Source organism: Setaria italica, chromosome VII (genome assembly GCF_000263155.2).
Source record: "Setaria italica strain Yugu1 chromosome VII, Setaria_italica_v2.0, whole genome shotgun sequence".
Lineage (NCBI taxonomy): Eukaryota > Viridiplantae > Streptophyta > Magnoliopsida > Poales > Poaceae > Setaria > Setaria italica.
The window spans coordinates 28,545,165-28,572,032 of record NC_028456.1 but is presented as its reverse complement, the minus strand read 5'-3'; the positions used below and the strand labels follow the sequence as shown (position 1 = coordinate 28,572,032).

Below are 26,868 nucleotides of genomic sequence, written 5' to 3'. Positions count from 1 at the left end.
ATGTCAACTAAGTATCGGTAGATTCTTTATCAATTATATTTTCATAGTATATCTATTTGATGTCATAAATCTTTATATTTTTCTCTATAATTTTGGTCAAACTTGAGATGCTTTGACTCTCCAAGATTCTTGAAATGACTTACAATTTGGGATGGAGGGAGTACAATATATCCTTTCTGTGGATTCTCGGGCATTTAATTGGAACCAAACCTGGATTCTCATGTGCTATAAGTAGAAGCCTGTGCATTGCAAGCATGGTCCAAGTAAGGATGAATATTCCCCATTTCTAGCACCATAGAGCAAATAAATATTTGGCCTCAGTAACACCACCACCAGACGCCCATACTAGTATTGGATGGATATGAAAAAAAGTAATAATTCAACTCCTTGTCCTGGTTTTAGTCTCCACTATATTTTCAGCACATCAAGCTTGGGGTGAGCGAGATTGTTCAGCTTGCACGAGATTGCGGCAAGCCAGTGCCAGTAGGAAGCAAATGTGGAAGCAATTAGTATAATAATTGTTGTAATATTATATCTTTATGAAGTCAATTAGCAAGTATGTCATGTAACATGGATATAATATGATATGAATATTGTTTATCAGGTTGGACTGTTCTGCCGCCGGCAAATCCACCGGAGTTCACGAATGTTCATGGTGCACAAGGAAGAATGGGGAAAGAATAAGTGTGCGCTTAGTTGGGACTTATATCATGTATTTAGTAGGCTAATCGATAACAAAAGAAACTATGTGATAACACATGATGGGATTCATTGATGGGATTCATTGGACTCCCATTTACAGTACACCGCGATGATTTCACCGAATACACTTCATACATGGTGGTGGGTGCTACTCTTTCTCTATTTCAATTCCTGCAGATTTGGAACTTGATAGTAAAAGCGATGACACAATACACGGATTTATACAGGTTCGAATTGCCAGAGCAGCGTAATACCCTACATACTATTTTGGGTATTGTATATTACGCCATACGTTTGGGTGTTGTTTGGTATTGAGGATTTGGTACTCTATTGTGATTCTATGAGGTCTTGACCTTCCGATATAAGGATCCCTACCCTCCTTTATATACTTCAGGACGTGGGATTACTAGCAGTTATAAGCTAAAAGTCCTAATAGGATTACATGGTATGAGTACTAGTAGGATCACAGAGGAATACTAGTAGGAGTTCGTGTTCTTCCTTTCTTCCATGTGGATAGTGTGGATCTACCCCGACAGTCTGATTCTTGCAATTTTCTTGGCGGGCACGAAGTAGTTTCCGGATCGGATCAGAAGCTCGTCAAATATAACTACAGTACAGGCGGATCCCGTATGCCGCCCGACTCGCGCGTTCTGATCGATTTCCAGGTCAAAAAAAAAAAACGCCCGCCGTAGCATGGCATCGTCCAAGAAGAGGAGCAAGAGCGCCTCCGCAGCCTGCCTACCAGACGAGATAGTAGAACTGATCCTGTTACGCCTGCCGGCTTCTGCCACGATACGCTTCCACGCCGTCTGCCGCGCATGGGCCTTGCTGCTCTCCTCTCCCGGCTTCAAGGACGCATACGCCGCCGAGGCCAGCGCCCGCAGGCGCAGGGCGAGCGAATTCGTCCTCTTGGCGCCGTCGCCCGCGTCGCCCAACGGCGCCACGGCCGTCTACTCATGCCGCCCGGGCGGCGCGGGAGCCGAGCCGCTCTTCACCATCGACCGCCTGCGCCCCGGCTTCCTGATCGCCTCGAGTAAGCCGTGCAACGGCCTGGTCCTCCTGACCGACACCAGCTGCGGCTTCGCCTACTGGGTGTGCAACCCCAGCACCGGGGAGTCCAGGCGCCTCCCGCAGCAGCGCCGCCACGGCCAAGGCCTCTCCAGCGCCGGCCTGGCCTACGATGATCAGACCAAGGAGCACAAGGTGGTCCACCTCTTCTGCCACGGGGACGACTTGCGCCCGCGCTGTGAGGTTTACACGCTATGCAGCCCGAGCCGCCAATGGAGGCCGGTCTCCTTACCCGTGCCACGGAGTCTCGCTGATGCCATGGCCTGCGCCCTTATGTTCGAGGCCGCCGTGACCAAAGTGCCTCCTGTGTTTGCGAACGGGTTCTTGCACTGGCAGATCTACCCTAACATGGATATGGATTATCGCGGTCTCTTTCCTGAGTCGATAGCTTACCCCTACTACACTGCTGCGGTGCTCTGCTTCTCGGTCGCCAGCGAGACTTTCGACCTGGTCGCAGGACCTGCTGTCGACGACATGTATCGTGGATTGGAATTGGATGATAGCTCTCCGGCAGTCCCGTTGCACCTGGTCGAGCTCCAGGGCTCCCTCTGCATGGTCCGTGACCTTCGCCATCTCCCCCATGGAGAAGAAAGCTTGATGATGGATATATGGGCGCTGAGAGATTACCGCACCAGCACCTGGTCGCTCGTCCATCGTATCGCCATGACACCGCATGTAGCAAGTGGCGTGCACAGCCCACGGTTCGTCACCGTCCTTGGATACCTTGGCGGAGACGGGGAGATGATGAGCTGCGAGAAGAAGATACTGATCGCTACCTCTCAGCACAGGGTGTACGCATACGACCCGGCAACAGGGGACGCCGAGACGGTGCTCACGAATGTCCTCGGTTTACAGGAGGAAGCTGTGGCCGGTCTTCGGCTTGGTCTGTACGAGGATAGCCTTGCCCGTACAGGCGGCGAAAGTCGTCGCCAGATGGAAGTGGCGTCGGCACTGACCGAAATCCTGGTGAGGTTGCCTGTCAGATCAATTGCCCAATGCATGCTTGTTTGCAAGCAGTGGCACGCGGTGATTGAGAGTGAGAGCTTCGTCATGTCACACCTGCTCGTGAGCAGGCAGCGAAGGAAGGTTGTGATGGTCACCAGCGGCCGTGCCCGGGAGAATTTCTTTGGCTTCATGCCAATGGAGACTTGGCTTGGGCATCCCGATCCGGCAGCTCGTCTGCTAGACTCTCCGCTTGTTGTCTGCTCCAAGCCGTGCCACGGGCTCAACCTGATAAGCACCAGCAGCGACGACTACCTGTGCAACCCTTGCACCGGCTCCATCCGGTGCCTTGGAATCCGCGGCAAGTTCCGTAACAACAATAATCCACAAGACAATAAAGTTGGCCCTCCGGACCACCAACGCCGCCATGCTTTCACGGTCGGCAGTGGCAGGAACGTCGGGCTGGGCTTCGACAGGCTAACACGGGAGCATGTTGTGGTCGAGATAAGCCACTTGGATGGCGCTCTAGTGTGCATGGTCAAGACGGACTGCGCAGAGTACTGGACCCGGGTCGGCGACCCGCCGATGCCAGTGACCGACATGCCTCCTGCACATGTCGACGGGACGCTGTACTGGATGAGCGAGCCGGAACTAGAAGCGGCGGCCGGAGACCGCTTCGTCGTGGCATTTGACATTTCGGCTCGGGTCTTCACCGTCTTTCCGTGCCAGCCGTGCAACGGCCGTAGTATTAGCAATCCGTTTGTCGTGGAGCTGGAAGGAGTGCTGTCTGTCGTCGTCGCCGACGCGGAGGAAAATACGCTGCGGATATGGATGATGCGGGAGCACGGCGCATCATGGGCCAACTCCTACAACGTTTGCCTGGACAAACACCCGGATTTTTCACTCGGGACAGACAACGTGGTAGTGGTTCCAATGGAGATCGCCGGCAAAGACGACGGCAAGAAGATCTTGCTCAACACAGGACGAGCTCTGGGCTACTATGAGACGAGGACACGAGCAATCGATGCCTTGTACTCGCTGGACCAGCTGCTGGCCTTCCCCATGCTGTACGAGGAGAGCTTGGCCGGCATCCAAGACGACGAGCAGCCCGATCATGTCGCGCCGCCGCTTTGGGACGACCAAGGGCGCCCAAAGGAGCAGCCGGGCTACAGCATATTCCGGTCGTGCGAAAGGAGCGGGTGCCACGGACCGGCTGCCACGTACGCGAGCTGCTGCAGGAGAGCGCTTTGCCGGGAGTGCCTCGCCCAGTGTCGCGATCACAGCGACTGGACCTTCGTCGATTTCGCACCCGGCACGCCGCGCACGGTGATGGGGATACAAGAGGACCTGCAGCTGCCGGTGGAGCACCCGTCCGTGCCGGGTCCCGAGTATTGCTACTGCTATTCAGAGCGGGACGAGGACGAGGACGACGTTGGGCGGCACGTGTTCGTGGCGCTCAAGGATCACGTGCGCTTCAGGCAGCCGTGGCGTCTGATCGAGTGCGGGTACAGAACGGACGGGGAGGTCGTCAGGGAGACGTGGGTTCGCAGATACCGTGCGTATGACGATGGTAGCTTTTAGGGCAACACCAACAAAGTGCGTGCGTCTCGTGCCAAGGAATTTATTTGTAGAACGCTTTACCATTTCACATAATAATAGTATCGAACATTATTTGAAATGAACAGCACGTGCTGATTGAGAAAGAAGGGTTCGGAGAAGCAATGCCCTCGTACTGAACACGATGCATGCAAGTGCTCTCGCACTGGTGCATACGAATTGCAGTGATCACACAGCGGCCTCGATAGCCGGCAGTTTTCCTAGCTTCCTACTCATATGTGTCCCAAACATACTCGGAGTGCAGGGCTCAGCGTCTCCACGGCCTGCGCCCGCGGTACGTCGCCGACCAGTTCTAGTGACTTACTGGTACCGACCAGGGGCTAATAAACTTGATGAGGTGAAATAAGTTTGCAAGCATAAATGCTGCAAACTTATACATGCTCGTATAAAAGCTGTATAACGAAGATACCGTGGGTATGACGATCACGTGCGCTTCAGGTACCGTGGGCATGCCGTCTGATCGAGTTCGGGTACAGAACGGACGGGGAGGTCGTCAGGGAGACGTGGGTTCGCAGATACCGTGGGTATGACGATGGTAGACTTTAGGGCAACACCAACAAAGTGCGTGCGTGCGTGTGTCTCGTGCCAAAGTGATCTTCTTTAGTACTCCATCCGTTCCAAATTATAGATCATTTAGACTTTTCTAAATTTATAGATATTATTATGCACCTAGACATACACTATATTTAGATGTATAATAATATCTATGAACTAAGAAGATAAAACGAACCTGCAATTTAAATGCAGGAGCTTTCGCGCATGATGGAGAGGAACGGCTCTAGTACCACAGGTGGAAGGTAGAGGCAAGGAGCTGCCTCGTTGCGCATATCCGGGGCCTTGGAGGCAAGAGCTTTCGCGCACGATGGAGAGGAACGGCTCTAGTACCACAGGTGGAGGCAGGACGTTGCAGCTGCAATAGCTCACTTGCAGTCACTAGCATACATGTATAGTAGGTTCTTGCACCGTAAATTGGAAAATGTGTTGACAGGCAAGTTTATAAAACTGGTCTCTGCATTTTGTTGTTATTTAATTGAAAATTTAGAACGTAGGAATAAGACAAACCTGCCAATTAATTTAATATATTGTTTCAAAATGACGCATCAATCAACGTGAATGCCTATGTCACTTATCATAACTTGAAACTGACAACACGGTGATAAATCTGGATAGGAGACTGTTATTAGGTGGCAATATCTAGTAAGATTTGTCCAATATGCCCAAATATACCAAGTGTTACAAACAGTTCAAGTGCTCACTTCATTTGATCCTTGCTTCAGGTGAGGATCATGTTCTGTTCCTTTGATTCTCCATTTGCTGCTATCAACAGCTGTCGTATTTTTTTTTAAACAAACCAGACAGTAGAGCTACCAATTATATTAAAAGAAGAAGAATACGTCCAAACTGGGCACATCACAACACCGGCCGGTTGGATTGGGACATCAACACTGTCGCACAACTCCACTCGAAACACTAGCTCAAAACAACAACCGATTCGATTGAGATATCAACACAGCTGCACAACTCAACTCAACTCCACTCAACTCACCACACCGCACCACCACAACCCGGGAGAAAAGCTGACAAGTAACACTCATCACAAGCGCCGTCATTCCTGATGATGTCCCATGCCAACCAGCCACTGCCATGCAGAACTGGACGCCACAGTCCGCTGCAAGCCATATAGCTACCATAGCTGTTCCACCATGCCACCGTCATCTTCAGGCCACACACACAATCGTCGATCTCCCAACCATGATCTTGCGTTGGCAAAAGTCAGAAGAGGAGCCCACCACACCTCACCGAAGAAACCACCACCATGCAGGACCCCTTGTCGAAGTACCGCCGTTGCACCTTACACGCCAAAACGACCGAAGCACTGCACCGGATCCTGAACCTCCAAGGCAACATAGAAGGACCTCGCCACATCTATCGCCGCACACCACTCCTCGGACTCTCCTCGGACACACCACCTTAAAGTGCACGGGAGCCTCCCCTCTCCCACCGCTGGACTCTCCGAGGATTCAGGTTTGCTTCGCCATCGGGGGTGACTTGGTACCACCAAGCCACTCCAGGAACTTCACCTTCGCCTTACCGTCACCGAGATCACAGCTGCACCACACATACGAACCCAAATCTTTTAGCGAGCATGGGCCCTCCGCTCCTCCTTGCTGACACGGTCCCTTCCGCACCTCCTCACTCGCAGCCATGATGCCTCGATCACCACCACCACGCGTGCGGCCACTCCAGCGCACTCTACCGCCGTTTTCACCACGCCTGCGCCGCAAAGATGGCCCTGCGCTACCAACCACACCTTCATGGCGTTGTTGGCACGCCACTGCGCAGGCGATGCTAGCCATACTACCAAGGTGTCGCTAGCGAGACCCACGCGAACCACCCTTGACTGCGCTACCACAGCACCTCCAAGCCGCACAGAGCCGCATCCTCGACGTGCCGCCGCTAGCACCCCCGCCGCACACCACCACGCCGCTCCCAGGTGCACCACCGCGCCGCTTCCAGTGGCCTGTCGCGCCCCGGCCGGCATCATCTCCGTAAGAGTTCACACATTATATTATCACAAACAAATTATAGGGCAATAATATATCCATATAGCCTTCGCCTATAAGTAACACACGAGCATATTTCCTAGTCTTCCTTTGGTCAAGTGAGATTGGGAAAATTTTAAGGATGCCACGTGCTCGTAGAAGCCTTGATCGTTTTGTACATAAAGCAAGAATATATTTATTTAGGGTAGGGACATCTAGCTTGGATGCTTGTGGTGCTACGGTAGTCATCACTCTGTCTTCTTCATCCTAATTTCTAAGGTTGTATTGTACTTAGGGGCATAGGTCGATTGTGCATGCATCCGGTGTTTGTCTATGTTTCGTAAACGCCTTTGCTCGTGGTGCTACCGTGCTAGGTCGTGTCTTACCTGTGTGGTGACCGTACGTCGAGTCCTGCACTTTGAGACTTCCTTGAAGCCGCGTCATTGTTCTAGTATTCTAGTGTTTCTCTTTCTCTTAATGAAACATGTCTCGAAAACGGGAATCTCATCCGTTGGATTGGCGTCGTAAGGTTACTAGTAGTCGACCCAGGCAATTTCAGCCAACTCAATATTAGCATCTCTTGGTTTTCCTAGAACATGCAGGAAGAGGAGGCTCGGTGCTGCCAAAATGGGAAGGTCTTGGCACATTACCTTGCAGGCAGGGGCGGACCCACAGTTGTGCGTAGGTATTCCTAGGCATACCTAACATTTTTTGAAAAAATTTAGTATTTCTCAGAGATATATACATGTATAATATAGTTAATGTATAATATAGTTAAGATCTTAAAATTGATACTCCCACCTATTTTATGGTTCCAATTCACGTCCAACACAAATAGCCCACAGGCCACACCCGCCGGACGGCCCAATGGCCCATCTAGCCTTCCCATTCCCTAATCCCCGATTCCCCCCACTCAGCCTAGAGCCCACTCCCTATTCCCATTCCCTAATCCCTGATTCCCCCCACTCAGCCCAGAGCCCACTCCCTAATCCCGCTGTAGGGCAGCCGCCAGCAGCTTCCGAGCTCCAACAGACGCGGAATCGCGTCGCTGCCGTTTTAGCCCTTTTTGCGAAAGATTCTCACAAATACGCTCCTGGCGGAACCAATTCAAAAAATGGACCCTTAGCTTGGCGCCATCCACGTTGCCACCAATCTTACACGTCTCGGCGCCAACCATCCTAGCGCCAAGGTCCATGCGCAGCTGCTGGCGCAGATGCCGACGTGGCGGGAGCTTGGCGCCAGGCGCCGTGGATCTTGGTGCCAAGCTTGGTGCCGTAGGCCTTGGCGCCGAGCATTTTACCCCATGCCTCCTGACGTTTCGAACGAAACAAGTATAATTATTCCGAGGAGTGTGCAACAAACTACGCTCTAGTTCAACTGGTTAGGACGTGGGCTTCTTATCTCAAAGATCTGAGTTCAAACCCCTGTTGCACACTCCTCGGAATAATTATACTTGTTTCATTCGAAACGTCAGGAGGCATGGGTAAATTGCTCGGCGTCAAGGCCTACGGCGCCAAGCTTCGCGCCAAGATCCACGGCGCCAAGGCTTGGCACCATGGATGGTGCAAAGCCCCCGCCATGTCGGCATCCGCATCAACAGCTGCGTATGGACCTTGGCGTCAGAATAGCTGGTGCCGAGATGTGTAAGCTTGGCGTTGGTTCCGCTAGGGGCGTATTTGTAAGAATCTTTCGAAAATTCGAAAGGGCTAAAAGAAAAAAAAAAGGTCGGCGCGCCGCTGCCGCCGCCAGGCTGCCCGCCCGCGCCTCCAGGTAGCCCGCCCGCGCCGCCGCCAGAACCAGACTGCCCTCCACCCGCACGGCCGCTCGCCTGCTCGGCGCTCGCGGCACCGGCGCGCCGTCCGCCGCCCCGCCCGGCGCCCCCCGCCCCCGCGGCCCGCGCGTTCGGCCGCCGCCCGTTGGGCGAGATCCCGGCGTCCCGCTCGGCGCGACGGCCAGGCGCCCAGGCCAGCGAGGTAATCAAAATTGAAATGGGCATACCCTGCTCTGAAATCCTGGGTCCGCCACTACTTGCAGACAGGCAAGGAGCGAGTAACCACCTTCCACGACCGCTGGGGTTGCCATGAATGTCGATTGATGTGCAGCGAAAGCGTTGGTTCGGCGGAGATCGGTGGCGAAAGCCTTGACAGCGATACTTGTGGGTGTCGTTTCCTCCCTGGAGGCGTCTTCGATGTGCCTCCCCGCACTATTGTGATGGATTCTTCGGGTGAAAATCCAGCCCAAGGCTAGGGCCAGCGATGACGGCGCTGTCATTATCGTGTCCCTCATGAGGGCATCGCTGTGAGAATCCTCGCTGGTAGCCTGTTGCTGCTGATTTTGATGTTGCGAAGCTTAGTATTGTGATGGGTGGTCATGCCACGTTTTCGTCCTTGTGCTGGGGCGCGGTGTTGTTATACGTGATTGTGCCACAATTTCACCCTTGTGCTAGGGCACGGTGTTTTCTTATTCGTGATTATGCCACAAATTCACCCTTGTGCTGGGGCTTAGGATCTAGTTTAGCTAGGTAGATTGTTATGGTTTTAGACCGGTTTTCACAAATTAACCGAGCGTTTCCTAAAAATCGAGGCTGTTGATCCCTGGTCTAGTACACCTCTTAATACAATTCAGGTGGGGATACTCTCCCCCCGTAACTATTAAAAAAGGGTAAGGTCTTCTGCCATCATTTTGATCGTCAGAAGCCGTGGATGATGAGCAACATGCTCAAACACCTGAGCACGCCCCTTCCACATGTTCCATAAGATCACCGAACCACAACTGACGGGAAAAACACTTTCGGACAGAAGACGTTGCATTTACCTTATTTTGTATTCTAAAAAAATAGCAGGAAACAGACTGAAAAATATTATGTTTGATCCAGTCAATGAATCAATCTGTTAGTGTAAGTTGGCTAACAAAAAAATTGTATATGAACTTGCATTATCCAATACATGAATTTACAATCTAATTCCCGAAACAAAATTGCAACCAAATGCTCATGATGAAACCATATGACCGAGAACTGGATTTACAGATGCACCACACATAGTGGTTGAAGCTTGTGAATAGCATACAACAATACTTTTCTCTGTCAAATCTGCAGTAGCAATCCGCCAATCAATATGGCCTTACAACAGGTTTCGCATCTATTGTACAGGATTTATCACATGATCATTTGGGAGACTGCAGGGCACTCTTGTTCGTACGCCAGAACCTCATCACTTTCACAGTTGCCAACTGATACTGACTTCACTAAGCCTGTTTCCATTTCAACAGAGACAACATCCAAAGTGCCAGTTTTCACTAGTATCAAGCCCTGACTCTCAGATGATCCTATCACTTTGATACCTCCTCCTAGAGTTAACCAGTTTGTCTTGTTTTCCCAAGACTTTGAAGGGTTGCTGTAAGTGTAGACCCTAATGTTCCTTCCAGAAACCATAGCTAAACATAGCTGGCTGCCTTGTCCTCGAGATATATGACTCGTCCTTAATGTTGTTTTTTTGGCACCTCCAATATCAGGGAGTATGGTTGTTGCTAAAAAGAAAGTCAAACCAAGGTTCAGTCAGCGTATAAAGAAAAAATTCAATGGAAAATGCCCTTTGTTTATATGGAGAGAAGATCAACCTAGTAGAGATTTCAAATGACAGGACAAAAGAAAAGTCGGTTACCAAGTTCCAGGCTGGAAATCTGAACAGTGATTAGTTCTTCGCCGCGATGCAAGAAATATATCATGTCATCAATGAGTACCGATCCAATTTGAAGCATTTTCTTAGCTGGCAGTACGAATGACTGAATGGTCTTTGCTTTAATCCATCTGCCGGCTGAAGAACTATAGCATGCTACCACTGTCTCCACCAGTGGAGTATTCAATGTCACCTTTGAACGTGAGACTCGTTTTGCTAGAACAATCACATTGTAATGATGAGTCCGTTCATCTGGAAGTAATGCAGCAGTCACAATTTGGGTGTCATGGAAAAACCGTAGGCGTGGTATCTGCCGGTGCCGATTCTTCCTGAGGATTACACAATTAGCAGAAGCTAGAGTTTAATCCAAGAGTAGGCAAAAAGACTTAACAATATAAGTAAAGCTTTAGTCAGAACAAGCTAGAGCTCAATTCAAGAATAGGTACGTGAGAAAACAAGGCACATCATGCGGCATGATTAAAGCTACAGTTTAGAAAAAACTGGAGTAGGCAGAAAGAAGACACGAGAAGATAGTTGAAAGTTTGATTTTGGGGATTTGCTATACCTTGCATGGGGATAAAACACAAACATATCTTGGTCTCGACTAGAGTTGCCAGCTAACAGCAGCAACTTCCCATCCCTGGAGTCCAATAGCTCAAAGTATGGCCAATAACTGTTCGGGCAAGTTTCTGCTGAAACCCACAGATCTCTAATTGACTCTGAAGCTCGTGACATTTGTGCAGAAAGACCATCACATCTAACATATGGATACATCACACGTGTTTTTCCACGTCCCTTTTTCTTCATAAAGAAGCCCAGCATTTTGCCCTTCTGATTTGAACGGTAGCAGTGTCGAAAATCAGATGATCTGATAACCTCTCGGAAGAAACTACAAGCTGTTGCCATGCGCAGTAGTACATCAGGTTGTAGCCTAGCAAAGATCTCCATAAGGACATCCACATTTAAGTTGACTGAAGGGCCTCTCCTGGTAATTGGTGGGACCTAAGGCAGCATAAAATGAGAAGGCATTAATCTCAGATACATTGATGATTTCATTTTCTTACAGAACTCACTATGTATCTAAGAACAGGTTACAAAATTTCCCATGCAACCTTGAATAAACTACCTATTAATTATTAGGAATACAAAGCTCTACATGTTTAAATAATTTAAGCCACATACATATGCACCTTAAGGCCCTAAACAACGAACAAACTTGACTGTTAAGAGAGTGATATGCGCATCACCGGATCCTGCAGTTGCTCTCGCGGGCTACTGGCTAGCAGAGCTTGCTTGATCGCCGGATCCTATATGTATTAGAAGATCAACCTAAAGGATCCTAATGACCAAGTCTTAACTAAACAAACTACAACATTCTCTGGCCTAAACTTCAACGAAATTAAATCTGATGCACCAAACATTGCAGTAGTACTAGCACACAAATTAAGAACATACTGCCTAAGATAGACTCTGTGTTTTACCTCTTTGTGTTGCACGAGAGCGTTAACATCTGCGACTCTGCACCGCTTTGCTGCTGGAATTCCATTCTCAGAGGAAGTCGGGGGCTTCATACTCGGCACAGAAGAATAGCCCCCATCATCAGCTGCAAGAAATTGAATCCACCGTGAGGCAGAATAGAAAGAGTTCGCAAGAACCGGAAATAACAGAACCTGCAGGCGACCCACCTCCGTATAACGGCTGGTCGGAGGAGTCTTTCCGCAACGGCGACGTCGCCACCCCTGCATCTGCAGGCGGCGTCTTCATGTTCCTCTCGCAGGAAGAGTCTTCCTCGTGCGAGCACGACGCCGCTACTCCTGCACCTGCAGGCGGCGTCTTCATGTTCCTCTCGCAGGAGTAGTCTCTCCCGTGCGAGTGCGAGGTCGCCGCCCCTGCACAGAGCGTCTTCGTGTTCCCCGCTTTAATGCTTCCCCCACCATCGGCTTCAAGAAATCAAGAAGAGCCATGGGGTGAAACCCCAAGAACGTAAGAACCCAACTTGACGACCGAATGCAGCAAACAAACATAATGCCCCGCGGAGAGGAGAACCCACCGTACACCGCGGCGTCGACGGTGAATCCACCGGCCGGAGAAACGCCGTCCGGAGGCGGCACGCCGCTCCCCATTCCGCGCTGCAAGCGAGCCGTACAGCCGGAGGCCGCGAGACCTTTGGTCAAACACCCTTTGTTCCGGTTCTCCGTTGGGTTTTTTTCTTTTTCTTTTTTCCCCTAGACGTCGTCGGGGGCTTATTTTTGTAGCGGACCCGCTCCCGTGGTCCGAGCTCAGCCAATTTTGATGGGCCCGGAAATGATACCGAAGTGAGGGGATTTCGGCCCAGTCCACTCTATTCCATGGTGGGTAATGAGAATTGGTCTGGGCTTTGACGGCGGCGCTTCTTCGAAGCAGCGCCGCGCGCGGCGGCGGCGGCGGCGGCACGGGACGTCGGGGGCGTCCGGGGAGTGGGGGACGCTTGCCTTGTTGAATGTCGCGGTCTCGCGGACCAACAACGGGAGGTCATGGAGGCTGGTGCGCCGGAGGACGCGTGCACCTCGTGTCACGCCTGCGGCCTGCCACGACATGGCCGTGGCCTCCCATTCCGCCGGCGGTGGGCGCTGCGCGCACTCTAGGAGGCGCGCTGTTTGCCTCTTCGGGTGGCGGCCGCTGTCCAGATCGACGAGTTCCCGAGCAGCCGCCGCGGAGATCCAGACTGCTCGGGGCATGGGGTGGATCCATCAGAGTGGGGAGAGCCACGCCCCCTGCGTCTGCTCCCCGCAGTGCGCCAGATCCGAACTAGCGCGTCGCAAATCGGCCGCGGCCGCGAGAACTGGGCGGGGGCGGCTACTAGCGGATGTTTGGGACTTGGCAGGGGAGGCGAGAGGGGCAGGGGGCTTCGGAACCTCGGAAGCGGCCGGCTGTTGTGTTGAGGCTACTGTGTGATCTCTGTAATTTGTGTGGCTTCAGTATTTCAGTCTGAGAGCAGTTGCATCGTGTTGAGTAGAACAAATCCATATCAACGGATCGTCGTGACATCAACTGCGTTACAGATTTTGTATATGTTGAAAAATTATACTTCCTCTTTAGATCATTTGGATACTTCTACTAGATATATACTATATCTAGATGACGACTAGGGAGCTCAATCAAGAATAAGATGTCGGGAAACATATACCGAGAGGGATTAGAATAGACTTATAGACCTATAGTGGAGGGGCCCGCTGTCACCACAGCTAGCCAAACGAGAAAGCAGTGGTGTGCAATGGTTCCATATCTAGTGAGTAGATAAGGATTGAAGAAAGAGATAATGAAAGAAAGAGATGGATTTTATCTAAGCTATTGATAATTTTGCTATAGTTGTCTATGGCCCCTCGAGTACGATAGTCCGCACTTACAATTTCTGACCATCCGATCAAATATCAACGGTCTAAATCCAACAATCCTCCAACCTTACCCTCTCTTACCCCGCAAAGGTTGGGGTGTCAAGTTTACGGGCGCCTGGTGGGAAGCCTCCCACCGATCGATACTGCTTACCCCACTTCCCACATGCGCGCATGTGCGTGGACGTCGTGGTCCCGCAACCAAAAAGAGTAAGAGTGAAACACGAAAAAACAAAATAAGAAACCATCGGAAAAAAATAAAATTCGACAATAAAAGTTTTCCAAAAGAAATCTAGAAAAAAAAATCAGAGACACAAAGTTTGAAAAAAAATCAGTAAAAAAAGTTTGAAAATAAAATTTTGGAAAAGGTTTGAAATAAAAAATTGGGGATAAAGTTTGAAAAAAATGTAGGCACAAAGATTTTGTCAAAAAATTTGAAACAAAAAATTTTTCAAAAAATCCAGAACAAAAGTCCGACACAAATTTTTGAAGGAAAAACTTTGGGAAAAAATTATAAAAAATGGAAAGAAAGTTTTGAAAATTAAATAAAATTTTGTGTAAAAACTTTTGCATCAAAAACCGTAAAAAATAGAAAAAAAGAAAATGTCACTCTCTCCGACACACCGGCCGGATTCCCTGAGGGTGAGCTCCTCATGCTCGCCGTTGCTCCCCTCGGGAGCTCGCCGCCACTGTCGTGGAGCTCTCTCGGGGGAGGTTGCCGCCGCTGGGGAGCTCTCGGACGGGGCTGTGCCCCAGGAGCCCAAGCGCCGCCGTTCCCCGACGGGAGGGACCTCGCTTTGGTCTGCCGTCGCTGCTACCAGCGCGGGAGTTCACCCCGGCCTGCTTGCCACCACTCCGATTGGATCTAGGAAACGGAAGAGAGAGAGAATGGGAAAGGAAAAAGAAACGGGAATGGCTTCGTCAGGGCTGCGTAGGAGATATCGTAGCTTGTGGGGCCGTCATGTGAAGCGTCTGGACAGCGCGTCGTCCGGTGGTAACATGGCGAGTGGTTGACCGTATACTCATTATTGCGCAAAAGGTTGCAGCCTTATCCACCCGCCCCGTTGCTTCATCCCGGTGCCGCCTGCTACCTCCACCCTTTTGCCTCGTCGGCGTCGCCCCAACACTGGCAAGGCCCTCCCTTCCCCCACCGCTCCTCCCTCCTTCCACCTCTCTCTACCCTCCATTGTCGCTCTTGTCATCCAAGCTCGCCTCCATCGTTCACCTCCGCCTCCACCGCTGTTGGATCCGTCGCCTTCTTCTTTGACTGCTCCCTTCGTCACTAGTGCTTGCCCCGACGCCTCCACCGCCCAACTGAGGGTCCACCACCACCGGGCTCCGGCGGCGCCTCAACTTCCCGAAAATACAGTGCTCACAAAACTTCATTTTACTCGAAGTGCAGCCATTCAGTAGGTTTCTTCTCATCAGTTCGGCCATACCATGGTGACTCATATGTCCCAGTCGCATATGCCAAAGGTTAGTTTTACTAGGTTCCTCATTTGTAACAGCAGCAACAGCGGAATTAGAACCAGTTAACGTACACCCTCTAAGGACATATAACTTTGCAGAATTGAGATCACCCTTTAAGCAGATGAGATTACCTTTTGATACCTTCAGTACGCCATCCGAACCAGAATATTTGTAACCTTTTGCATCAAGCGTGCTCAATGAAATAAGATTTTTGGACATCCCTGGTATGTACCTGACGTTTTTCAGAGTGCGTGTCATGCCATCATGAGTCTTGATCTGAACCGATCCAATCCCCTCAATATCACACGGGGTATTATCTCCCATCCGCACAACATCTCCTTTCGGCATAGACTTATAAGAGCTAAACCAATTTCTGTTAATGCAAATATGAAATGAACATGCGGAATCAAGAATCCACTCATCATGACCAGCAACACAACCGGCAAATACCACCAGACTATCTCCAGATTCTTCATCAGACACGGCAGCAGCAACAGAGACCTTACCAGCCGACTTGGTTTTCTTCTTCTCCTTATTCTGTACTTTTCTGCAATCCTCAACATTATGATTTGTTAACTTGCAATAAACACAGAATTTCTTATTACCATGCGGCCTGGACTTTGAACGGCCTCTCCTTTCATAATTTTTTCTTCCATCATCATTGGAGGATCTGTTATCAGTTTTGCCTCTCACGAGCAAAGCATCGCCCCTGGAGGACGACGTCCTGTCATTCTGCACCATACCTTTCATCTTCTCCCTTGATTGGAGAGCCTCATAAACTTCCTTTAAGGTTAGTTCATCACGGCTCAAGAGTATGGTGTCACGAAAATTTGCATACGAAGTTGGCAAAGAACATAACAGTAAAAGACCTAAGTCCTCATCATCATACTTCACCTCCATTGATACTAGATCGGCTACAATCTTCTTGAACTCAGCGATGTGGCTCATCACTGAATCTTCTTCCTTCATCTTCAAGGTGAACAGCTTCATCTTCATCTGCATCTTACTGGTTAGATCCTTGGACATACAGATCGATTCCAGTTTCAGCCATAGTTCTGCAGCAGTTTTTTCTTTCAGACACTCCTGCAAAATATCATTATGAAGATGCAACTGTATTAAGGCGAGAGCCTTCTGATCCTTGCGGATCTCTTCTGGAGTCCACTCGGCCTTCGTCTTCTTCCCGAAGCTTTCCAGCGCCTCATCATAATCATGAGTTTGCGCCAGAATTCCCCTCATCTTGACTTGCCATAGCGAGAACCGCGTGTCGTAGTTCAGCAGCGGTAGATCAAACTTCATTGACGTCGACATGAAATCCAAACAGCAACCAAAGCTCTGGTACCACTTGTTAGGAACGAACGGCGTATGGAATATGAAGTAAAGAATCAAACCGCAAAGAAGACACACGATTTACGTGGAAAACCCCTTCAATGTGAAGAGGAAAAACCACGGGCACCAGCCGGCAACAATCTCACTATATCAAGAGTTTGGGGTTACACGCCTACGGCGGCTTACAAGAGAATCTCTCTGTCTCTCTTCTATTTCTTCTGTCTGTCGCACGAAACCCTAGCAAGGGTGCTAGTATATATAGTACCGAAACCTAGACAGGGGTTAATGTGCGGTACGGACTCTTGGTCTCGTGTGAGGATGGAACTCCTCCCTGTCCGACCTTGAGTCCTTCGTCTTGGAGTCGGGTGCGCCTGGGACTTCGCCTCGTCCGACCTCCAGCTTGGGGTCGGATGCGCCTGACCCCTTGAGGATCGATCTCCGATTCGCCCGACCCCGAGTCCTGGGGTCGGGAGATGCTCCGACTCGCCCGACCCCAAAGTCCAGGGGTCGGAAGACGCTCCGCCTCGCCCGGCCCCGAGTCCCGGGGTCGGGAGATCCTCCGCCTCGCCAGACCCTGAGTATAAAGGGTCGGGAAGGTCGGCCTATTTCCTGGAGTGAATTTGGAACAACTCCAACATGCCCTTGCAAAACCGGATATGAAACTGGCGTGCCACAGTTTGGTTACGTACGTGGTGGCGCCGCGGCAGCTGCCAGGAGCGCACCCACACTTGCGCCGTAAGCCTCCGGAGCGCGACGCGTCCGTCCGCCCGCCCGTACTCCCACCAGCGATGACCTTCGGTTTAAGCTGGTTTTCATACACCGGCATGGGCGGAGCTCCAGGCGCCCCGGCGTCACGCTGTGCGCCACCAGGAAACGCCGGCGCGCGCGTCCCACCAGCAGCACTTGGCAGGAGCGCGCCCACACTTGCGCTGTAAGCCTCCGGCGCGCGACGCGTCCGTCCGCCCGCCCGTACTCCCACTAGCGATGACCTTCAGTTTAGGCTGGTTTTCATACACCGGCATGGGCGGGGCTCCAGCCTCCAGGCGCCCCGGCGTCACGTCATGCGCCACCAGGAAACGCCGGCGCGCGCGTCCCGCCAGCAGCACTTGGCGAAGCCACGCACGTGCTCGGAGAAACACCCAGTGGGTGTGGGGGTGGATACTGCGGAAGACGTGCGCTCGTTTCCCACCCCGGGGGCACCATAGACTTCGCAACCGCCGACCTGGGAGACGTGGGCTCGTCTGCGGCTTCGGCCCCGGCTACCCATGCGTTCCGCTGGGAACTGGGCAGCGTGATCGCTAGTGGTGGGAGACGTGCGCTCTTTTCCGGCTTCGGCGCCGGCGTCCCGTGCGTTTCGCTGGAAGCTCCGGTAGGCGCGCGCGGTGGAGGGGAGGGCACACCCGTCCGCGCGATTTCTCAATGAACCATTTTCTCGATCACTACATGAGATTTCTCATTTAAAATGAGGTATCCGTATTAACGGACTGTGTCGTGACAGTTATCAGACTTGCGTTACACTTGTCCTTAAATGGAAAACACACTCATCCCTTGGCAAAACCGTCACTTGTCCTCAAATGAAACTGCCGCTGTGCAAGCCGGGACGTTACTCAACCGCCGGGCTCTTCGTGCTGGGTCTCGCCGTCCGCACTCCCTTCCGTGGTGGTGGCGCTGCGCCAGCTCCCAACGGCGCACCTGCGGCGTAAGCGTCCGGCGCGCGACGCGCCCGCCCGCCCGCGCTCCCACCAGCGATGACCTTCGGTTTAGGCAGGCTCCCGTCACGCGCGCCACCAGAAAGCGCCGGCACGCGGGTTGTCGTCTGCGGCTTCGGCCCCGGCGACCCCTGCGTTCCGCTGGGAGCTTCAGGTGGTGGGATACGTACGCTCGACCGCGGCGGCCGCTTCGGCGTTCCGCTGGCAACTCTGGGCGGCGCGACCGGAAGTGGTGGGAGACGTGCGCTCATCTCCGGATTCGGCGCCGGCGTCGTCCCACGTGTTCCGCTGGAAGCTCCGGTAGGCGCGCGCGGTGGAGGGAAGCGCGCACCAGTCCGCGCCTCTGCCGTCGCCGGCGGCGGCGGCTGTGGGCGCGCACCACCGGAAACTCTGGCCCCAGTTTCAAGCGTGGGTGCACGCGGAGGCCCCCGCGCGCCGGGCCGGGTCGCGGGGGTGCCGGTGATCACCGGGTGGGCGCACTGCGCTAGCGGCCCGAGCGGGAGGAGCGAGCCGAGGAAGGCGCGGGTGAAGGGCCCGCAGTGGTGGACGGCCTCGTCCGCGGCGCGGCAGCACGCGCGCGGGGCGGGGCGCCCCGCGAGGAAGGACGCGAGGAGGTCGTGCTTGCACCACATGCCCAGCGTCAGCAGCGACTCCCAGCACCAGTCCGAGTCGGAGCCCGGGCCGGTCGGGGAGAGGCCGCCGGAGGCGAGCGAGCGGTGCGGCGCGGCGGACTCGGCGCCTGCATGCGCGAGGCACACTGCGGCGGCCAGGAGCGCGAGGAGGAGGAGCGCCGAGGATCTCATGGTTTGGTCTGGGACTCGCTGCGGTGGCTTAAGGCTTTATTTATAGGTTTGCGCTCACTTGTTCGGCGATCGCTGGCTCGCTCTTCGATCGTTTCGCATGCGAGTAGTTGATATGGTAGCTTAATGCTACCAGTAGTTAATAGAGGTTAGTAACTCCTGATGTTATTGTTTGTGTTTGATGTTTTTGTGACAGTGCTCTGAACTGTTACTCAAATTCAGAAATCAGAACTGCAAGACTGCAACCAATGGCTCAACAACTTATGTCGCAAATTCAGAAGAACTCACAAAGGAAAAGAAAAAAAAAACGGACCGGCCCGAAAGAACAAGGCCTGCGCAGCCCAGCCCAGTTGAAGGGAGCCCGAAGAGATCCCGTGGCTTTTGCACGTCTGATACCGGGTTTTCTTCAGAAAACCCGGAAACCCGGAATGAGACGAACAGTCCAGATTCCGGAACCCGCTCACACTCCGTTGTGCTTGTGCTACCCACTCGAAGTAGCAGCCATTGGCTAGTCGCCACCCATGCCTGCGGCGCCGGGGACCGGCCCCGGCTGCCTGGGGTCGCCGGCGCAGGCCCCCTCGGGCTCCCTCGCCGGGGTTCAAGGCGCCCCGCGGCGGCTGGGAACATCGAAGCCGTCGTGGATCGTCCGCACTGAGGTAGTTTGCTCTCTGCCTCTCTCCCACATGTCCTGCTCGGTTCTGTTCTCGTCCGCAATTCGTCGAACACCTGATAGGTGGTTGCAAGCGACGTAGTTAAGCCTTTGTTTTACTCTGCTACGGGACAGCGTTGTTAGAGAAGGCATTTCTTCGTAGGTCTGTCCGCTGCAAAAGCAGCAGGGATCCGAAATCGCGTTCAGATAGGCAGATAGCGGATAGGTGGAGGAGGACATAACAGTACAAAAAGCTCATTTGTAGGTGTTGCGACTTTCGACTCTGTTAAATTGCAGCTACAAGCCCCTGCTAGCAAAGTTTGTGGGGGTGTTCATGGTTAACTAGTCTGAATTCTGAAACTCTGGGCAATGGATGCTGCACAAATTGAACGTAGCTTATTTACTTATGCATTTCGTGTGCAATTGTGCACTCTCTAAAAAATAACTGCTGTGTGCACCTTTACATTTGATGATTGAACTGCTTTATACAGCTATAGAAATCGGACACTTAGTTTTTGTCGCAGTCTTTCTTTTGGCTGAACATAATCATTTTATGTTTACACTGAATAAAAATTAAACAAGTACCACATAGGAGAGGGAGAGGCCACATGAAATCAGATTGTAGAAAGGGGATAAAAATGCAGAGGCTGCTCTATATTCGTCTTCACTTAACCTTTGGTGTTGTAAACTCTACTGTTTAATTAGTTTAACAGACTCCAGCACAAAGTGGTTCTTCAGGTTTTGCAGAATTCAGCAATACTGCTCTGAACTGGGGCAGCATCTGCATTTTTCCCCCTTTAAGAGGACCCCAATTCATTGTGTATTTTGCCAAATAATTGAGGTTGCGAAATGTCCCATGTTCTTTGCCTGCCAGTCCCATACCCCCTAACACCCATGTCTTCCTCCTCCAAGTTTGGTGACCTTCAGCTTGTTAGAGACAGATGAAGCACTGGAATGTCAGATTGAGCATGCCTGCATGTGTTAGGAGATGTTTGGCTCTTTTGTACATTGGTTTCTGACGTGCTAACTGTAACTATGGCTGCAGTCAAACGTGAGGAGGGAGAGGCCAAAGCGACCTGATCCTCCTTGCACCATCTGCAAAGGCACAGGGAGAATAGACTGCCGGAACTGTTTCGGCCGAGGTCTCTCTTTTACTACATCTCCATGTTATCTTGTGATATGCTGTTACATGATTCTAATTCGTCGGCACAGTGCGTTCTCTGACCAACTTTTTCGTCTGGAATTTACAGGCAGAACAAACCATGCCGAGCTTGTCATGCTCCCGAAGGGCGAATGGCCACACTGGTGAGGCACACGCTCCATAGTCCGCAAAAGTCCGAATTTGCCCTCCATGATGGTGCTAACCCACACCACTCTTTCTTCAGGTGTCGAATTTGTGGTGGCAGTGGACTGGACTACTGCTTCCGGTGCCATGGAACTGGTGAATATCGAGAACCAATGGGCTTCCACTTCACTGTTAAAAGCAAATGAGCTTTTCGCGTCTGCAACTGACTAGTCGGGTAAAAACGCATCAATAGAAGAGGAAAACATAACTGTTATGCTACGATGTGCAGTTGAACTGTACCAGTCAGGGAACATCGTATTGCAGTAGTCAGTAGTCACCCAGTATACGCATCTCCAGTTTGTTTGTTTTTTTATCTGTGGAAATTTATACCTGAATTGTTGCTAGTAGTACAAGATAGATTATGGCCCGTATGTGCAGCTTGCAGCCCTGATGTCACGTAGCGGCGTAACCGGATAGGAGTCGTGTAGTCCTGACGGCAAGTGACGATGCGCATAGTTCGAACGGCACAACTGAAACCGTTGTCAATTGTCATGTGTTGCTGACAAGAATTGTTCTTGTTCACGTCTACAGCCGCGAGTCCTGCCTGGACACGCCCAGATAGTCCTTACAACTACAAAGCCATCATGGCGAGGCTAGGCATGCCCCTGTCTCTGAAGAACCGAGCTGGTAGCTGCCGTTGGCGAGATCCATCGGCATGACAGATGACGCCGACGAAGAAGACGGCAGCGCCACCGATGGGCGATCTCTTCAGCCGGCCTCAAGCCGCCCGCTACATCGCCGAGTGGCTCGCCGGGTTGAGCCTGCTGCGGAGGAAGATGCTGAGGCGGCGTGAGTCCATGACGCCGCAGGGCCCGGCGGCCGCGGCGTCGAACGAGGCCCTGGCGAACGTGTTCCAGCGGCTGCCGCCCAAGTGCGCCGCCGCCTGCCGCGGCGTGTGCCTCCGGTGGTCCGTGCTGCTCTCCTCGCCCCGCCTCGCGGCCCTCGCCGATGCCGACGTCGACGCCGCCGGCTCGTCCACGTGCTTCGCTGGCCGCGACGGTGTCTGCGGTGCAGGCCAAATCGAACGCCGGCGGCGGCGCGGCGGCGCCGTGTTCTGGCTTCCGCCGCTGCCTAAGCATCAGTACAGGCGATCTAGGAAGAAGCATGTGTACAGGGGCATGTTCTGAGGGTCGTGTTCGCGTGCTGTAAGAATCTGTGTTTGTGTGTGCTCTCGTGTCTGCCAAGATTTTACGTGATGCACCGTGCAGGCAAGTGTATCGAAGATTGATGGCTAGGCAAGTCGAGAGTTCTTGATCTCTGGAATCTGTATGTAAAGAGCGTATACCTTTAGATCGAAATCTGTGATCTTTTAAGTAAAGAAACATATTTTATCAAACAGAATAGTTGAATCAGAGCCTTAAATCAAAATCGTAAAGACGTAGAGTCGGAGGCAGAATCATGATTTTGACAAAGGACAACCAATTCAGTAGCTAACTAAAATAAAATACCTTTCCCCTTCTCCCCGAACTTCATCAGTAAAATAAAATGCCTTTCAAAAAACAATAAAATAAAAAACAGTAGCTAACTAACCACGGTTAAGTCGTAAACTTGAGTAAACCTCATCTTCAAATTCTCGCGGTCTCGCCCAACCAAATAGCTCGCCTGGCGCCTGTTCCCCGAACTCCAAAGCCCCGATCGGCGCAACCCGCACGCCCCACTTCCGTGGTTCCGCCAAACCCCACCCCCACCCCCACCGCCGCCGACTTCTCGTGCCCGCCGTGGCCACAAGCGCAGGCGCAATCCCACTCCGTGCACAGGGGTGGGTGGTGCTCGACGGAATGCCGCCCTTTCAGGACATCCCCGGCGCCTACTACACCGCGCCCGCCCGCAGGCGCAGGAGCCGCCGCCGGCGCCACCCTGGCACCCCACCAGCCCCCGCACCGGGCGCAGACAGGTGCTCGAGGAAATGCCCTCGCCACCGGCGCCCAGCACCAGTGCCAGCCCCGCGGTGGACCCCTCGGCCTTAATCCACGGTGCGCTGTTGGGTCTCGCTGGCAACCTTGCTCGCCTTCGCTTCGTCTGATCATCGTTCCTTAAGCTCCTTACTATCTTGTTGCGTGTCCCCTGATTTGTTCCTTGTTCACGGGACGCCTTTCCAGTTTGGGAATCTCTAGCGGTCTTGCGCCGCCCTGCTTCACGTTTCGTGGAAAGACCGGGATACGGTTTCTTGGTTTTTCTGTAGCCTCTCGGCATACGGTTTCTTGATGAATCGGCTCGTTTCTGCCAAGAATCTTTACAATTAATTAACCCATGATTTTGAGCGAGTTCATTCATACCAAGAGTCCGGATCTTTCTCTCTGCTTCCTTCCTGCCAAGAATATTTAGCCCTCTGTTCTGTTTGGTCCTCTTAATTCTTCACTGCTAGTTGCATTCATGTTATTATGCCAAGAATGTCTTCCATTAGCCATACTAGTGCATCCTGTGCTGCAACAACTTCCTTGCCAGGTTCCCTAGATTTTATCTCTGTCATATTAGTTGATTATTCACTAGTTTGACAATGATAACCTCAGCGACTTCTGGATAAGTTTTTTTTAAAGAAAAAATTAGGGACAAGAAAAGCTTAGCCACTGCTGTATAATCTTTGGTGGACACAGATGAGCCGAGAGAAGACCCAAAAGAAGAGTATGAGAGGCTCAAAAGATGTATACAGCTTGGCAAGAAGCTTGCTAATGATTCTGAGCTTGTATCAAGGGTCTCTGTGTTAGATAATAGAGATAAAGATATAACGAATTCAAACTGTTCTAGCACAAGCGTAGATGAGTTGGACCTGGTTTAGTTTAGATATCTAGATTTATTGTAATTCAGCTTATGTATATCTCCAAGGCCGGCTCCAACTCATCTACGGCTAAGTGTTGTCCATGTATGCTACGCCAAGGGCTGTTCTTGGCATATATAAACAAAGGTACGCGGCCTCTACGAAGGTGAGGAACACTCCCAAATATTGTGGTTGCTTTCATGGTAATCAGAGCCACCTCCCAAAAACGCATCTAGCTATTCCGAGAGAGACTCGCGTCATGCCTCGACGCTTTCTAGCACGCGACATGGCGAGCACCTCGTTCAACGCCGTCGCCTCGCCCCTACAAGGACAGCTTGTCACCGAGAAGCGGTCGAAGACGAACTTCGCGCTATGGAAGGCACAAGTGCTTCCTATTCTACGAGGCGCACACATGTACGGCTTCATCGACGGCACCAACGTCGCCCCACCTGCTGTGATCAACGGCAAGGATGGAGAGAAGACTGTGAAGGTGCCAAATCCAGAGTACGTTGCCTGGCATGCAACCGAGCAGCAGGTTCTGGGCTTCCTGATGACGTCCCTATCACGGGAAGTCATGGTGCAAGTCGCCTCACTTGAGACTCCGTGAGAAGTTTACGCGGAGCTGGTGTGGATCTACTCATCTGGATCTTGCGCCCGGACGGTGAACACAAGAATCGCTCTCGCCACAACTCAGAAAGGTATCATGTCCATTACTGAGTACATTGGCAAGATGAAATTGCTTTCAGACGACATGGCAGCTGCTGGACAACCCATCAAAGATGAAGAACTCGTCTCCTACATCCTTGCTGGGCTTGATATTGAGTTCAACCCGCTGGTTTCTGCTGTGACGGCTTGGGTGGAGCCGATCTCGGTTGGAGAGCTATTCTCACAACTCCTAAGCTTTGAGTATCGAATGGATCTGCTACAAGGAGGATCGCAAGGCTCGGCCAACTCAGCTCGGCGAGGTCGCGGTGGTGGTAACTACCGCGGTGGAGGACGTTCACGTGGAGGAGGTCGCAGCCGTTCCAATGGTCGTGGCCGCAATCCATCTGGAGGGCGCGGCACTGGAGGTCAAGGGAGAAGCAATGATGACAAACCCCAGTGTCAAGTATGTGACAAATTTGGACACACTGCGCTGGATTGCTGGTATAGATTTGATGAGGACTTCACTTCAAATCAAAAGAGTGCATCTATAGCTGCCTATGGCTATGGCGTGGACACCAATTGGTACACTAATACCGGAGCCACAGATCACATCACCGGAGAATTGGAGAAGCTCTCAGTAAAAGACAAGTACAAGGGGAGAGATCAGATTCACACAGCAAGCGTTGAAGGTATGGACATCAGTCATGTTGGTCATGCTATCATTAAAACCCCCACTAGAAATTTACATCTTAATCGTGTTCTTCACGTCCCCACCGCAAATAACAATCTGATCTCCGTTCATCATTTTGCATCCGATAATCATGCCTTCTTTGAGTTTCACCCAAATTATTTTGTTGTTAAGGATCAGGAAACGAAGAGAACTCTGCTGGAAGGCAGATGTAGGAACGGTCTTTATCCTATCCCATTCGCCAATCACCGAAGGAAAGTCCTTGTTGCAGTCAAAACCTCTCCAGAACGCTGGCATGATCGCCTCGGTCATCCATCTTTTTAGATTGTTCGTCGAGTCATGAGCAAAAATAATCTCCCATGTTCAGTAGAATAAAATAATAGTTGTGTGTGATGCTTGTCAACAGGCAAAGAGTCATCAGCTTCCTTACCCAGTGTCAACTAATGCTTCACCTAAACTACTAGAACTTATTTTCTCAGATGTTTGGGGTCCTGCTACAAATTCTGTTGGCAAAAATAAATACTATGTCAGTTTTATTGATGATTATAGTAAATTCACTTGGGTTTATTTGTTGCGACTCAAATCTGAAGTATATCAAAAGTTTCGTGATTTTCAGAACATGGTTGAGCACCTCTTTGATAGAAAAATTGTTGCCATTCAAACGGACTGGGGAGGAGAGTATCAAGGGCTTAGTTCCTTCTTTACTAAAATTGGCATTACCCACCTTGTTTCCTATCCTCATGCCCATCAGCAGAATGGCGCAGTTGAGCGAAAACATCACCACATTGTTGAAGTTGGCCTATCTCTTCTTGCTCATGCGGCTTTGCCCCTAAAATTCTGGGATGAAGCTTTTTCTACCGCTGCCTATCTCATAAACCGCACACCTTCAAAGGTATTGGATTTTGCTACTCCCTTTGAGTGCCTCCATGGAAATACACCATATTACTCTCTTCTTCGTGTGTTTGGGTGTGCATGCTAGCCTAATCTCAGACCTTACAACACCCATAAACTTGCCTTCCGTCCTAAACGCTGTGTCTTTCTTGGATACAGTACATCTCATAAGGGGTACAATGCCTTGATGTTGCCACGGGCCGTGTCTACATTTCTAGAGATGTAATTTTCGATGAATCTGTGTTTCCTTTTAAGGAACTCCACTCTAATGCAGGCGCCCAGTTGAGAGCTGAGATTAACCTTCATCCAGACCTTTTTCCTATTTTCTCCGACATGGATCATACGAGGGATAATGACTCAGCTGATCACATGTCTAGTGCTCCTGTTAATAATCCTGATGCTATTAATTTTTCTGAAGAAACTGTGCAGATTCAACAAGGAAATCAAGTGTTGACCCCTACCGCTGGCATGGGACACGAGGCAAATCCGCCGTCACGTCAAGCGCCTGCAACGCAGACTCCCACGCGCGGACAGCTGAGCGAATCCGCTCCGGCACCCGCACCCAGCGAGCCCGCGTGCGACACGTCGCACAGGCTTGTGCACACTGCTTCGGGCGGATCCTTACCGGTCCCTACGCTAGACCAATCCGCGCCAAGCCCGCCAACACCGG

At 51.6% G+C, this 26,868-nt stretch overlaps 3 protein-coding genes across 3 annotated transcripts; 1 reads left to right on the top strand and 2 right to left on the bottom strand.

The window, feature by feature from the left end:
• Positions 1-9,720: 9,720 nt before the first annotated feature.
• Positions 9,721-13,575, bottom strand: LOC101783711. Its single transcript, XM_004976576.2, has 6 exons — positions 12,600-13,575; positions 12,235-12,489; positions 12,031-12,152; positions 11,115-11,551; positions 10,535-10,878; positions 9,721-10,400 (listed from the first exon to the last, which is right to left on the bottom strand). The coding sequence occupies exons 1-6, from the start codon at positions 12,670-12,672 to the stop codon at positions 10,030-10,032; spliced, it is 1,602 nt and encodes a 533-aa protein (XP_004976633.1). The 5' UTR covers positions 12,673-13,575; the 3' UTR covers positions 9,721-10,029.
• A 4,744-nt stretch (positions 13,576-18,319) lies between these two features.
• LOC101780625 (translation initiation factor IF-2) lies at positions 18,320-19,228 on the bottom strand. Its single transcript, XM_004978140.1, has one exon. It carries the CDS (start codon positions 19,226-19,228, stop codon positions 18,320-18,322), a length of 909 nt encoding a protein of 302 aa, XP_004978197.1.
• Positions 19,229-19,662: 434 nt separating this feature from the next.
• On the top strand, positions 19,663-21,590 carry LOC101783304. Its single transcript, XM_004976575.3, has 4 exons — positions 19,663-19,881; positions 20,920-21,016; positions 21,125-21,179; positions 21,260-21,590. Exons 1-4 carry the CDS (start codon positions 19,747-19,749, stop codon positions 21,363-21,365), a joined length of 393 nt encoding a protein of 130 aa, XP_004976632.1. The 5' UTR covers positions 19,663-19,746; the 3' UTR covers positions 21,366-21,590.
• The last annotated feature ends 5,278 nt before the right edge of the window (positions 21,591-26,868 follow it).